General features: G+C 32.1%; 1 protein-coding gene across 1 annotated transcript in view; it reads right to left on the minus strand.

The window, feature by feature from the left end:
• LOC143042511 (uncharacterized) overlaps positions 1-15,521 on the minus strand; it is a 35,570-nt gene that overhangs the window by 6,765 nt on the left and 13,284 nt on the right. Inside the window, exons 5-10 of the mRNA XM_076214894.1 lie at positions 14,379-14,452; positions 12,458-12,688; positions 10,042-10,275; positions 6,978-7,008; positions 6,137-6,231; positions 5,225-5,473 (exon numbers count right to left, since the gene is read on the minus strand). Coding sequence (XP_076071009.1) covers positions 5,225-5,473; positions 6,137-6,231; positions 6,978-7,008; positions 10,042-10,275; positions 12,458-12,688; positions 14,379-14,452 — 914 coding nt within the window. The remainder of the gene's footprint in view (positions 1-5,224; positions 5,474-6,136; positions 6,232-6,977; positions 7,009-10,041; positions 10,276-12,457; positions 12,689-14,378; positions 14,453-15,521) is intronic.

Consider the following 15,521-nt stretch of genomic DNA (forward strand, 5'->3'; position numbering starts at 1 on the left):
GATGTTGTTTTCGAAAAGCGATAATATAGAGTACCTGTGGATGATACTCACACATGCTTAAATGAGAGTTCCAAAAGAGCTAGGACTATTGGATATCAGTTACCAAATATCTTATTGGTTTTTAAGGAAACAAAAATTATATTTAAGTATCACAAGAAAAACAAATTGACCAAATCAAAAGGTCTTTTCACCGAAAGATGGGTATCTTATCACCACCTTTCGAAAAAATAGGAGTATCATAGAAATTAATAAAAGGACTTTTGGTGTCTACAATTAGCTTATTTTGAATCCAGCTTGGCATACCAAATGATCTTTTCATCTAGAATTATTTCTCTGATAGCTGACAACCATAAACGCGTAAACGAAAACAGACACTTTTTGCTGAATGAGTTTTCCAAAACACAAAGCAACTGAGGACACGGATTCTGTTAAAAGATAATAATAGTTCGGATTACACCATTTGTATTACTTAACTGTACCCCAACCATGTCAGTCTGCTATTCTAAGTAGCTTATTGCGATCGGTAAGAGCCTTTTTATCCGAATAAATCAAGTCAACAATTTCTTCGACAATTCCATCTGACTAAAAGTTCTGAATACAGTGCAGATTACGAAGTCTCTCATGATTAAATGAAACTGGATGTTTTCCTCTGCGCCTTTAAACTCCGTGTTTGTCTCCGAAACTGTAGAGACACGCTGCTTGTCTAATTTGATATAGAAGAAACTAACCGCATCTACTGCACATAATTCGTTAACTAATGTCTTTTGTATTTTGCACATTTCCACGGTATCCATCAGTCAATGTATGCATCATAGTCAGAGTATTCACGAAAACAATACTTTGAACGATTCAGATTACGCTAAACAACTTAAAAATACTAATAACACGTCCTGTCTAAATTTATGAAAAACGTCGAATTAATCGAACGGACCGTTACAGATCCCTTGCGAAACTTAACAAAACTACTCGTGCAAAAAAGATAGCCCATGAAAAATACCAAGTAGGGAAAATCCCCTTAATTACATAACGGAATGCAAGAAATGGATATATCATACTAGCTGTCAATCTTTTTTTCAGTTTTCCTGATCTGACGACAAAGGATATCCAAACGTCCATTTCATTAAAAGTTATTGAACAAATAAACATTGTAGAAAAGGCAAAGATAAGGCAGGTCACATGTATATCAAACGGCTCAAGCAATGTATCCAAAAGGAACGAAAAGATATCCAAAATCATGCATGAAATGTTAATAAACAGTTTAAAAACCGGAAACCATACTGGAATTTTAGTCGTGTGAAACATGGAATACTTTGCCACACAAAGAAAAACGTTTGTACAATAAATCAGTAGCTCAAACGTCCAAACAGACCTTCTACTCCCTTAACTTGAAACTGTGAATCTTCGAAGTTTAGATACGTTCCCTTTGGCCATTTTATTATAGGGGACCTCAATATCGTGCAGGACAGAGAGGCTAAAAACTCTTGAAAAAAGGACCAAAATATCGTCCTCCATCTAAAATAGATTGGAAGGAGTGTCGTCAAGTCACCAAAGATGCTCTTTCCTCGATTTGTAAAAAGTGGTGTAAACGGGAAAAGTCTGATAAAACATCTCTTGAATCTTATTTAAATAAATGTATGAATGTGATAGATAAGAGAATAACACATTCTAAAAATAATTTAGAAGTAAATAATAGAGTACATAATACACGTATTTCCAAAATAAGAAATAAACTTCAAGAACTTTCAAAGCGGTTTGTGTTTGTACAGGCCGACAAAGCAACCAACAATGTGGTGGTGGTATGCCGTAAATACTACACGGACGTTCTTAAGAATGAAATTTTAAATTCATCTACATTCAAGTCCATCCGCTCCACAGAGAGTCATATAGTAAACAAACATATCACAACTACATCAAAGCTTTAAGGCTTCTTCTGAACATTTGAAGGTCCCTACTATGTATTGGCTACCTAAACTACGCACAAAACCATTTAAATATCGTTTCATCCTGGCCTCTAGAAAGTGTTCTACAGCTAATCTTCAGTGCTTTTAACAAGTTCATTAACTACTATTAAAGTGCTTATCATAAACTATTGTAATGAAATATATGACCATAGTGGAATAAACTATTTTTGGAGTGTAAAAAATTCTTTGGATGTTTTAGATTAATTAAGTGCTTTTGATGGTCCTTTTAATTGTGTGGGCAGTTTTGATTTGTCTACTCTTTACACTACACTTCCACACTATCTAATCAAACCAAAGTTTCGTTTGGTAAATCTGAATGCAAATATATTTGCTGCAGCTCATTCTCTGATGAGAAAGGTAAATATGCTAGATATCCTTACTGGAGGTGTGATGAGATGATTGAAGCTGTTAATTTTCTCCTGGATAATATTTATGTACATTTTTGAAACAAAGTTTATCGACAGGTTGTAGGTATCCCTATGGGCACTAATTGTGGCTCTTTAATAACAGACTTATTTTTGTATTGTCACGAATCACAGTTTATGACTAAATTCAGAAAAGAACCGTCGAAATAACATTTAATTGATAAATTCAACAACACTTATCGTTACCTTGATGATATTTTTTCGTAAAATAATCAAGAATTTTTCAATATACTGCTGAAATTAACCCCAAGGAACTTACTTTAAATTAATCAAATTTAAACGGTAATAACTTCCTTTCGTAGATTTAGATGTTTTGGTTTTAAACGGGAAACTCCAAACTAAAATGTACGACAAAAGGGACGATTTTTCGTAACCTATTGTTAATTTTTCCATTTTTAGATGGTGATGTTGCTTTGGCACCATCTTACGGTGTTTATATTCAGCTCGTTCGCAATGCCCGTGGTTGTTGTGTCTTTTTTTATTTAAAAGAACGTAATCTATGTATTACTGGTAAATCATTAAACCAGGGATATCGTCACCATAACTTACTTAAAACCTTTACTAAATCTTTCCATAGATACATGTATAAAGATTTGGTTTGGAAGTTTGGTTATTTCAAACGGGATAGCACACCCTCATTTTTACGGAAATGTTGTTTACCGTGCCCGGAAATTTAGAATTGATCATTGTAAACTGATCGCTCCTTTAAATAAACTTATTATAAAAGGTTATCAATTCAACACTGGAAAAAGAACATTGAATATTGTTTTTATTGGTATAAATATTGATTTTGTTAACAGTAAATTAAAAGCAAACTAAATATTACTAGTATGTTATATACATATACACATTTATGGATCTACAATCTGTCGATAACTGGATCTTGGCATTGCACACAATCATGTTTTTCTCTGACTGTTTGTGACGTCTTTACACTAAATCCATTGTCCAACTGATGAGTTAAGCCTTTTTCAACTGATTTTTATAGTTCGTTCTTATGTTGTACTGTTAAACCACCGTCCCAGGTAAGGGGAGGGTTGTGATCCCGCTAATATGTTTAAATCCGCCACATTATGTATTTAATGCCTGTCCCAAGTCAGGAACCTGTGATTCAGTGGTTGTCCTTTGTTAAATATGTGTTAAATATTTGTTTTACGTTCATTTTTTTTTCATTTTTTTTTAAATAAATAAGGTCATTAGTTTTGTCTTTTGAATTGTTTTACATTGTCATTTCGGTACCTTTTGTAGCTGACTGTGTCATTTTGGTCTCTTGTGGAGAGTTGTCTCATTGGCAATCACACCACATCTTCTTTTTTATATTTATACCAATGCAGCGTGCGTACGCAGAACGGCATCTCTTTAATTGAAACATTACAAACAGCAAAACATATTGAAGGGTCGAAAATAGAAAATTGATATGATAATAAAAAAATATATTCAGGATGGAACTCATCGATAAATCCGGTGAACTTTTACGTACGAGCATGAAATCTCAGACAAATAGTGTATTGTTGAAATTTGAACAAACAGATATTTCAGAGAGAAGAATATTAAATTATACTGGAACCAAATTGGTTGATCAGTTAGATTTACAGATGATACACGATGGATGAAACATATAGAGCAGGATTGGTATCGTTCGTCCCTGTTTTAAGATTTAAACTCAAAGTTCACATTATTGCAATTGAAAAATTGACTCATGCATGCGAAACTGAAATCTGTGAGTGTGTACGGCTATAGCGTCTTAGTTTTTTGCAGCCATAAATAAACTGCAACATCTAGTCCAACCAACGCTTGAACCAAGTATCATCAAAATGAATTAACAAAAATAGATAATTCAAAGGTAAATTAAGAGATGGGTACATCCTTTAAAAAATGACAAAATCAAACCTATAACCATATCAACTAAAAGAACGAATGGAAACAGCTCATATTCATGACTTGGAACGGGCATTTTCTTGAGTTAATGGTGTGTTCAATCTGGTTTTATAGCTAGTTTAACCTCTTACTTATATACAAATTGTTTATATTTCCACTTTATAAAAAATTTGGTGAGCAACACAAACAGACATTATTCATTAATGTCACTAAAAGTGAGAAGTATAATCACAAAAATACTGAACTTAGAGGAAAATCCATTGGAAAGTCCATAATCACATGGCAAAATCAAATGACAAAACACATCAAAAACGAATGGACAAGAACTGTCATATTCCTGACTTGGTACAGGCATTTTCAATGATCAAGATAATGCCTTCATATGCTCAAACTTGATGAACCCTTAGATATACTAGTTTTAATAAGTTGCAGAGGAATTAGTCGTCTGTTGGGTGAACTGTATAGTGTTTTTAATTGAAAACATCTCGGATGTAACCTTAAGAAAAAGGACATTCTCAATACATGTGTAATATAAAGAGTCATTTTCAATATTACTAATATTGGTCCATTCGACTGTGTGTAATACCTTTTTTGTTTGTACTTATTAATACTTGTACTTGCTCATTAAATATAATAACATATTTAAATCATTTTATAATAATATTCCAATTAAATCTGGTGTTTTGATATGCTGAATATATTTACATATACATAAGGACATGCAACAATTATCCACCAGAGTTCAAATAAAATGAATGTGTTAGCAATAGTTTGCACAAAACAAAAGCCTAGTACATGTAAGGCAAAGAGGATGTAAAAGCAACGGTGAAGACACTTTTATATTATCTATAAATAAACATGTTTAGATCAGCTTATGCTGCAAATGTTTTATCATGTCTTAATTTTGACCTGACCGCAAAAACGTCTGACTCAGTATTCAAACAAAAATAAAAGATTTACCTGTTGTCTGTTGTGCGGCACCAATGGATTCGTTACACTTAAACAGCAATTGTATATTCGCTCGCATTTTAAGTTTCCACCTTCACAAGGAATAAGTCCACCAACCGCAATTTTGTTACTGTACTTTTTAAAAACTTTCTCATCAAATACTCGTTGGAATTCTAGTCCACCAAGTTTGAACAAAGAGACAGACAATTCATTTGCGTTTTGATTTATCAATGGAGTTACATAATGAACAATGACATCAACCTAAAATAAATTACTATGTGTTTGTTAAACGTTCATTAAGCTTTTGTCTAGCAGCTGATAGCAAGATCTTTGATACCGGCTACGTTACAGACTTTTGTATATGTAGAAAAGTCCTATCAGGTAAACACAGTTTCCTTCCCTTCCATTGGTGGAACATATATTTTGTCTATCGTTATAAATGTCAAATCATAATTCGTGTAATTCAACTTCGTACTTAAAAGGCGTTTTAACCTTTTTGATTCGAGCGTTTATTGTCGACAAAACGCGCGTCAGGCGTACAAAAATGTAATCCCAGTATCTATGTTTAATCTTTTTTAAATGATACACAATAGATCGTAGTGCTGATAAACGATCACTTATTTTTTTTTATTGAACATGTTTTGTACTACTCTCTAATAGTCTTTAAATGGGAATAACAGTACAATGTACAATGTACAAGATTGTTCTTTGTTTTCTAAAGTATTGATTTTTGCACTTGTTGTTCAACTTTAATACTAAAATTATTGCAGATTTTCAGACTTCATTAAATATATCACAACCCTAGACATAACTGTGTCTAGCTTAGATGTCTTGTCTTTAATTGCCATTCTCTTTGTATTAGTAAACATAATGCATAACAGGTTAAAACTTTAGAAATAAAATATTAATTATTTTGTTACGAACATCAAAATTTTCAATATCTCCATGGCACAGTTTTACAGATAAATATTTCACTGAGATATCTTTAAATTTCTGTAGAACGACTGGAACTCCTGTTACTGAAAAAGAACATGTAAACTTATCTGAATATTGTTTTAATGGTTCTGTATTTTCAGAGAAGAATAGTTTAGATAATTTACAAGTATCATTAACAGTTTTTACTGCAGGTTAATATTTGAAGTCATATGGATCTTTAAATAAAAAACAATTGATACATATGTTTTTTTTTATAACTAAATGGCTAGTTTTTATTATAAATCTTATGTACATACATATTATTCTGAAGAAAATTCTTTAATTTGTTCAGATTTAATACAAATTTACTTTTTTCAATTATTGGCTTTCCAGACAACTATTTTCCGCAATGGTTTCTGTATGCAGTTACCTCAGCATGACATTTCTGGTAAAAATTCGGTGATTGCAATGCGGAAATTTAAAAAGGAAACCAAATTGGCAGAGAGAGTAAACATCGCTCCGTCATCAAAATAAACTATATCTTATTGTACATGCTATACACGTGCTTACCTTATTGTTTACAAAGGGGACTATTGGTAAACGTCGACCATTTATTAGCTGTCAGAACAACAGTGACCGAGTGGAATATTTTTGACGATAAGACGAAAGGGTGCGTAGAAAATGATACAATCGTGCACAGAAGACAACGTTTATGATAAATGCATGCACTGGCTAAGAATTGGAATAAATTTGTTCACCAGTCAGTCGGTTCATAAGTCTTTCACGCTATTTTAGCTTATTGTTCAACTGGATGATACAATGTTTCATGCTTATCTTGTTCCATTCTTACCTTTGATTGTACGAGCAGCCTCTTCAAACTCCTGAAAAAGACATATCATTGATCAACTTTGTGATCCTTAATATACAATACAGTTTTCTTTGAAGAAACAATAGATTAATGAAACAAACATGATATATTTCTATATCTAGTCACAAAGACTTGTAAGTTTAGTTAATGTCTTAAATGATAACATTCGTGAATACACATCTGTAAAACAAAAACAGAAATAATACAATATAACCATTTCTATAGTATAAAAAAATAAGTGTCACACTCGAAGTCCGGAGACTCTAAAATAATGAAGAATCGACTTTAAAAAAATGCTATGCTAAGTATCGTCACATTAAAGAACCAGTTGTCTATCTCCATATTAATCAAATGTATTGTGAAAGCAAAATCCGTGTTTGCTTACATATTATAAATTTCTTAAGATACATTTTTCTTTGACACTGATATTTCGTACTTTGTAATAAATCACTCTGATTCAAACAAAACAAATCTTTGAAAAATGTAAAATAACAAAAATACTGATCTCAGAGGAATATCGATGATGTTCTCCCCACTAAAAAGTTCGAAATTTGGTGACAATGTTGAACGCCTTTTTCCTATCGAACTTGTGCTAAAGGATACATTGAAACAACCAAGTCTTTCTTTTATCTCGACTAACATCTAGAAATTGACTATGAGTTTTATTTTCTAAATAATACTTAACCATTTAGTTACTTGTTTGTCATCTGCAATTGATAACAGTACACATCTACGTTAAATGAACATTATTAGTTATCAAAGATCCAAGGATTATAATTTAATACGACAGACGCGTTTCGTCTACAAAAGAACCATCAGTAACGCTCAGGTCAAAATAGTTATAAAGCCAACCAAGTACAAAGTTGAAGAGCATTAAGAACCAAAAATTCCCAAACATTGTGCCAAATACGGCTAAGGTAGTCTATTCCTGGGATAAGAAAATCCTTAGTTTTTCGAAAAATTCAAAGTTAATTACATAAACATCTATTAAACAATTTTGATAAAAAAATTTTGCAAATACAAATTGAGATTCGAGAGTTAAGATAATTAAATATAGATCATCTCATCAGTTTACATTTGATTATTGACTTTTTCCACACACTTTTCTTCGTTTAAATATCATGAATATATTACATATTGTGTGAAGGCCTCTCCTGCTTTTCGTACATGATTATTAGTTGATGGATTTGTTGGTTGCAAAATTGGTTGCATAAATTCGAGTTACAAACTATTAAAAGAGATTGCTTTATAAAGTAGGTTGATTTATTGATTGATGTTACTTTTGCAAATTATCAACTTTGTCAAAGTTTACAAATGAATTGAACGGCTTGGTTCAGGTGCTTGATTGGCTGACTAATGGATTTGTAGTTTCTTAACGTTTGACGACGCATGTTTCACCGAGATGAATACATTACTTGGTTTTCACTGTGACGTCCATTGACAAACATCTAAGTACAAAGTTTGTTTTCAAACTTGAATGATAAATTTACCGTCTTTGAAATAGAGAATCAACACGTATTGTAATCATGGTATTTCTAGAAAAAAAAGCAAAGCAATGATCCAACACCCTTTCGTGTCCCCCTCCAAAAAATATTTTATCATTTCCCTTTACAAATTTCAATTAAAATATTGAAGGATTAAAAAAAACTCAAAAGTGATATCCTTTGATATTCCTTTATGTATCAACTTGTCAGTTGACTAAGAAAATTGGAGTGACTTTCATTCACTACTAGTCTGCTTATGTGATTTTAAGATCATTCTTTTTGTTGAATGTTATAAACTTTGAAAAAATTGTATGGTTGGAATGTATCAACTATAAAATACAATCTTTTGAGATGATCCCTTTACTAAATGTCTCTACTCTATAGACGTTCGACCTTCAGTCGGCAGTTGAACACAGTTATCTAAAATACAATTTGTATGTAAAAACTTTATTTACACGACATGAAAATTGTTCAAGTCCCTAATGTTAATGAAAACACAGGTTTTTTTCGAGTGATTTGTAATAAAAGTTGCGCAACCCCATACCATACAAATGTCTCTTGTAAAAACAACGTTATAAGTTGTCGTAACGAATCAACTTTTACCAAAGGAGTAGTTCCGGTATATTTCAGTTGATACAATTATTTTTATATGAAAGATTTTAACTGATTTAGTCATTAAAAACGGTCCGATTCAAGCTTAAATATGAAAAATCTATCAAATATGCCAAAAAATGTCACTTTTCAGATAGTTTTTGTCAAAAATGAAAGTGGCCGCATCCGTGCTCATTCTCAACCGTTAGATATGTTGTGTATTATCATCAAATACAACTTACATTTCAATATTAAGTATGAACACAAATGCGGCCACTTTCATTTAAAACGGAACCGTCTAAAATTTAACTAAAATGCTAAAATTGTGAAGATTTCAGTATTTTAGCAAAACTTAATGATGCTAGTACCCGATATATGTGCATTGTATTGTCAAAAACAGCCCATTTTTATGTAGCAGAAGCATTCTACTTTCCAATAAATATCTAAAAGTTTACATTTTAACAATTTTTTAAAACTGCTTTATTTTGAGACCAAAAAGGGTCTTACTGGACCTACTCCTTTTCTCATATAGTTTGGGCCTAATTCTTGCATGAAGCGCTATTCTCGTATCACACTGCATGAAGTGTGATGCGACAGAGGGATACGTAAAATGCGTTTATCAGATTAACCTATTAAGCATTAGGGGACAATATTACGACATTATATTTTCAATTCATTAGATATCTTTAAAGGTTGATATTATGTACACGTTTTTCTTGACAATAAACGCTTATCTGTGTGCGTAAATTAAATTATCCATCAACATTTAAAATTCTCAATTTGATAGATATGTCAACGTAACAGTTATCCGTTAACAAAAACAAAAACTAACATTAAAACTGACGTAATACAGTAATATGTTGACGTTAATCACTGAAAAAATAATAAGGATACCAAGATCTACCCTGCTAGTCCTATTGACATATTTCTGACTGAAAATACAAACCTAACGAACATTCATTTTTGGTTACCTTGATAATGTTGTATTCGTGTTTGTCAATGATAATCCGTATATCAGTCAAGGTAGTATTGTAGTTTTCTTTGATGAACTCTTTGAGGAAAATGTACTGAGAACACACCAAAGCGCGTATACTTAGATTTGATAGTTTCCCTTCAGGCAAACTATAACAAGTTGGAATTGCAATAGACGTGATTCCCTTTTTTGATGCTTCAGTTAAACAATTATGCAAGTAATGTCTTTGAGCCTGCAAAAATAAATGTAAGCTCTTTTTAAGTCTTGATATGATAATTTATTTATTTTTGGTGAGTGGCTTTACACTAGCCTTCAGTAATTGTGAGTACTCCAGGGTATTTTTTTTTCTTTCGTCTGTATGTAAGTTAATTTTTTGTTGTTCGTCGTGACAGTCAGATGAGTGACGTAATTTCCAAACGTCTCTTTTTAAGTGATTATGATCCATGTATCGTCATAACGTTCCAATCCCGTATCGCCGCATTTTGTTCATTCGTTACCTGAACTGTTCAGTTATTTCAGAATAATTTCGGGAATTAAATATTCCAGAAATACTTTCGTCAGTACTATAGTTGCCTACTTCGGAAGAGTGAATGGTAATGCTTTTCAACAACTTTCTATATAAAAAGGAATAAAAGATAAAAGGACGATTACATATATTTTTTGAAATACTTCATCTATAAAATTATATAAGTTTCTGACAGTGTGTAGTTTAATCTTTTTACTGCTGTTGGTCTTTTTTTCTTGTGGCCATGACATTTTGTTTTCATTTTTCGCGTCGACGAACACTTATTCCTTTCTTGTGTTTAATATCTTCTTCTCCTTTTTCAAATCAACATAATATTTTTGTAAAAAGAACTATGTGTACACTATTTATTTGTTTTACAGTTTGATTTAGAAAAAATACCGACATAGCTGGATAATTCAATTAATTATCTAATTACTAACACAATTCTATATTAATATTCTTGTATTTGTTATAAAATACATCAAATGACCAGGTTACAAACATGATCTTGAACAGCCACATTTTTTTTAGAATAAAAAGAGGAACGAAAGATACCAGAGGGACAGTCAAACTCATAAATCGAAAATAAACTGACAACGCCATGGCAAAAAATGAAAAAGACAAACAGACAAACAATAGAACACACGACAAAACACAGAAAACTAAAGAATAAACAACACGAACCCCACCAAAAACCAGGGGTGATCGCAGGTGCTCCGGAAGGGTACGCAGATCCGGCTTCAAATGTGGCACCCGTCATGTTGCTTATGAGATAACAAATCCGGTAAATAGTCTTATTAGGTAGGTCACATTTATGAAAGGGAAGGGGATTGTAGTTACGACGTAAGAAAATCATGATAGAAAATGCAAGCTCGGGAATATCGTAATAATTGGGAGAGATATATACCGTATGCAGGTGCTTCTGGAATTTTGCTACTTAGGAATGGAAAGTTCACAATTGTGACGTCTGTATTTTTAGAATTAACCTGTGGGTTCGTGTTGCTTATTCTTTAGTTTTCTATGTTGTGTAATGTGTACTATTGTTTGTCTGTTTGTCTTTTTCATTTTTAGCCATGGCGTTGTCAGTTTATTTTCGATTTATGAGTTTGACTGCCCCTCTGGTATCTTTTGTCCCTCTTTTGTGCAACTGAGATCACCCCCAGTTTTTGGTGGGGTTCGTGTTGCTAAGTCTTTAGTTTCCTATGTTGTTTATTGTGTACTAATAATTTTCTGTTTGTCTTTTTCATTTTCAGCCATGGCGTTGTCAGTTTATTTTCGATTAATGCGTTTGACTGTTCCTCTGGTATCTTTTGTCCCCCTTTTGTGGCGTTGACCGAATCGTGTGGAAGACAGTTCGTGGTTCTGTTGTGTTGTTTTTTGTACTGTCCTATTTTGTTTTCCGTGTTCGTTTTTATTCAGCTGTTAACATGTCGGAATGTACTTTTTTATTGTTTATTTGTATATTTCTCTGTTCTTGCATTTATTTGTACTGTATTCCTGTCATGTAATGGTGTTATATTAAACATTGGCAAAAAAGGGCGAGTTTTGGCTTGCCACAAAACAGGTTCAACTTACCATGTTTTCTTTTAAAAAAAAGTTGATGTTTCCCTCTGTTTCAGTTTGAAACCCGGATTTGTTTCTGTCTCAATCGTTATCTGACTTTCGAACAGCGGTATACTACTGTTGTCTTTATTTATATTTGTTTGTTTTTTTTAATCATTATAGGTTTATGCCGGAATAACTATGAAGGCAACTTAAACGCCCATCTTTAGTCGGCACAAACAACGAACTACCATCAATATTTGAACTTATATGGGGTTTAACTAAATGAAACGTTCTGTAATTGAAGCCGTAATTATTTAAAGGGTTTTCTTATTTCAATTACTAACATAAATGTAAAACAGAATACCTGTTGAATGTTTTTGTCGTTTAATCCATCATCAAGAGCACAAAGCAAAATAGATTTGCATCTCAGGTTCTCAACAGTTGTGACAACTATAGTACCATGTTGGACTCCATTCGGATAATGTTTTGTCACCTCAATTTGCAAGGTTTTGCCAATAAGTCTGCTTATATTCTTCGAAATGTACCTCTCTGACAAATTTAGTGCTGGATTAGTTATGACAGCTACAGCTTCGACCTTTTAATAACATCACCAGATTCCATTTAATCACATTAAAATGATTCATCTACCTTCATCAAAACACGAATGCCGAAGATTTATTTCACCGGTGTGAATATTTATAACATTCGCATTTGAAACATAAACAAGAATGTGTCCACAGTACACAGATGCCCCACTCGCACTATCATTTTCTATGTTCAGTGGACCGTGAAATTCGGATAAAAAATAATTTGAAATTTAAATTAGAAAGATCATATCATAGGAAACCTGTGTAATAAGTTTCAAGTTGATTCGACTTCACCTTCATCAAAAACTACCTAGACCAAAAACTGTGACCTGAAGCGGGACAGACGGACGAACGGATAAACGAACGGACGGACGAGCGAATTGACGCACAGACCAGAAAACATAATGCCCCTCTACTATCGTAGGTGCGGCATAAAAAGTAAATTGGTTTATATTCCAACTCTTTTTGAAAGACTCGCAGCTGATTCAGGATTATCGAATGCAAACAAGAAATCACCGTGAAAACCTGATGTTGTTAAAAGCGTAAACTTCAAAACCGTAACTAAATCACCATTTTTGCCACGACATTTAAAATTGTAAAGAAAACTTTATAATTTGCAGACAATCATAATGCTTGGACATTACTCAAAGAATTTATGTGTACTGAAAAACATAAAACTCAATATATATTAATGGTATTTGAAATAATAGCATAATCTACCTAAATTGAACTATGCCTGAGGGAGGAAGTTTGAACCATAATCATAATTTTGTTTCAGTTTCATGAATATGACGGTTTTAAAAGAATTTGTTTCTATATTTTGACAGATATGACATGTACCTATGATTCGAGTGATTTTTATTTTTTTAAGTTTAAACTTTTCAAAAATTACAATTATCTTGAAAGTAACAATCCATTTACACAAACTAGAAGTAATGACTGATACAGTGTAAAATTCATGATAAGTGAAAAGTGTGTTGCCATATAGATGCTAAAAAGCATGATCAACATCTCACAAAGTATTTTTTTCCAAACCAGTGATAGGGGCTCACTAGTTTTTAATGTAAGGGGAAATGCTGAATGCCTATCAGTTGTTATAAGATGACGAATAACACAAAAGGCGTTCATTACTTAAACGGATGATAACTACTAACGAGGCTCATATCTTTGTTTTAAATATATCTCTACCTTTACATAGTTTATCTTGTATTCATCGTGAGTTAAGGTGGCTCGGGTGTCTTCCGCCATCTTGAATTTTGAAGAAGCAGATAACTTTGGTCAAGATATTTGATGAATTTTTTTTTATAAAGGAAAGTGTTATGAATTTACCTATTTTGATATGTAGCAAGAAAACAAGTTCGGTGACCCTATTTTTTCCTATCTGAAAGCCTGTTATTAGAGCAATCTTCTCACATTTATCTTTAAGTTCTGATAGTACGTTTTTTTTATCACTCAAAATTTGATTTTCGATGCATAATCTATACAAAATCTGTCAATTTTGAACAACCTGTAGCGTGAAACAAAGTCCGGTGACCCATACTTTTTAGTACAGTTTTGAAAAAAAATCATGATAAATACTTCATTTTAACAAGTTATCAAAACATTCTATCAATTTTAATTAAGACGCCCTAGCCACCTTTAATATTTCAGGTTTAAAATATTATTATAGGTAGATCACAAATTTTCAAAAGAACTTACCTTCTCGTTGAACAGGGTTCCTTCTTTGATCGATATTGTTGTTTTGTTGACTGTTAAACTACTTTTTACAATACCTGTAAAATAAATGACAAGGCTTTGTCGATTTATGCAGGGGAAACATATCATGTTATTGTATTATCCATTTGAACTCGTTACATTTTTTTATTTAAGTACATGACACTATCCTTTTAGATTTCATTTAGTCATAAACAACGAGATTAATATGTTGCTCTGTAAAGCCTGGCAGTCGAACTAGCAATTCTATTAAGCCTTAAAACACGTCCATATAGTATAAACATAAATCCTACTTTGCAATACAGCATATAGTCGAAACGTAATCTTTTATCTGTGTTGATAGAGATTCTCCACAAATGGCACCTGTATTTCAAAAAAATATATCAACGGTTTGATAGTAATAATAGCACTAGAATAACTAAGTTCAGGAATAGGGCTACGATAATATATGTTTAAACTTTGTAACCTGTATGCCATCCGTAAACATTTAAAAAGATGTCTTCAACATTGATTAAACAAAAATCAAGTACCCATTATCAAGTAAAACACATAGGCTAACCTTACCCAAAAATATCGTATCAGATGTAAATCAGAATGTAATAAAACCATTTATGAATATTTTTTGGGGGCACATGTATTCACCTACGAAAAGGACTAAAATCACATGTGAGAATCCACGATTGATTCTGAGCCCAAGTTTGCTTAGTGATAAATCAAATTTCTGAATATTTGGATTCCAAGAAAATTAAAAGATACTCAAGGTATATTGCGGTTTTTTGGGTTTTTTTTTTTTTTTTTGTTGTTTTTTGTTCTATACACATAGTACATGTAAAATGTGTAACTATTTCCAGTATTTGTTTTTTCAGCATGTATCATTTAAAATGTCATTTTGGCGTACTTGTTGGATATTCTGATAAAAAATAGATATCGATACAATCTCTGTATACTACTCACAAAAAAGTATAAATAAAATAATGCTGTTTTTGTTGTTGTAATTATGTGTTCCCAGCTTTCCGTAGAAAGAACTTTTCGTTTTGTTGTGATTACTTTGAAGGAACGCAGTTGGTGACCATGGTAATTCAATAAACTTTATTGCCGAATTGTACATATATTTTCTTCCGCCACTTT

Source organism: Mytilus galloprovincialis, chromosome 1, assembly GCF_965363235.1.
Source record: "Mytilus galloprovincialis chromosome 1, xbMytGall1.hap1.1, whole genome shotgun sequence".
Taxonomy (NCBI): domain Eukaryota; kingdom Metazoa; phylum Mollusca; class Bivalvia; order Mytilida; family Mytilidae; genus Mytilus; species Mytilus galloprovincialis.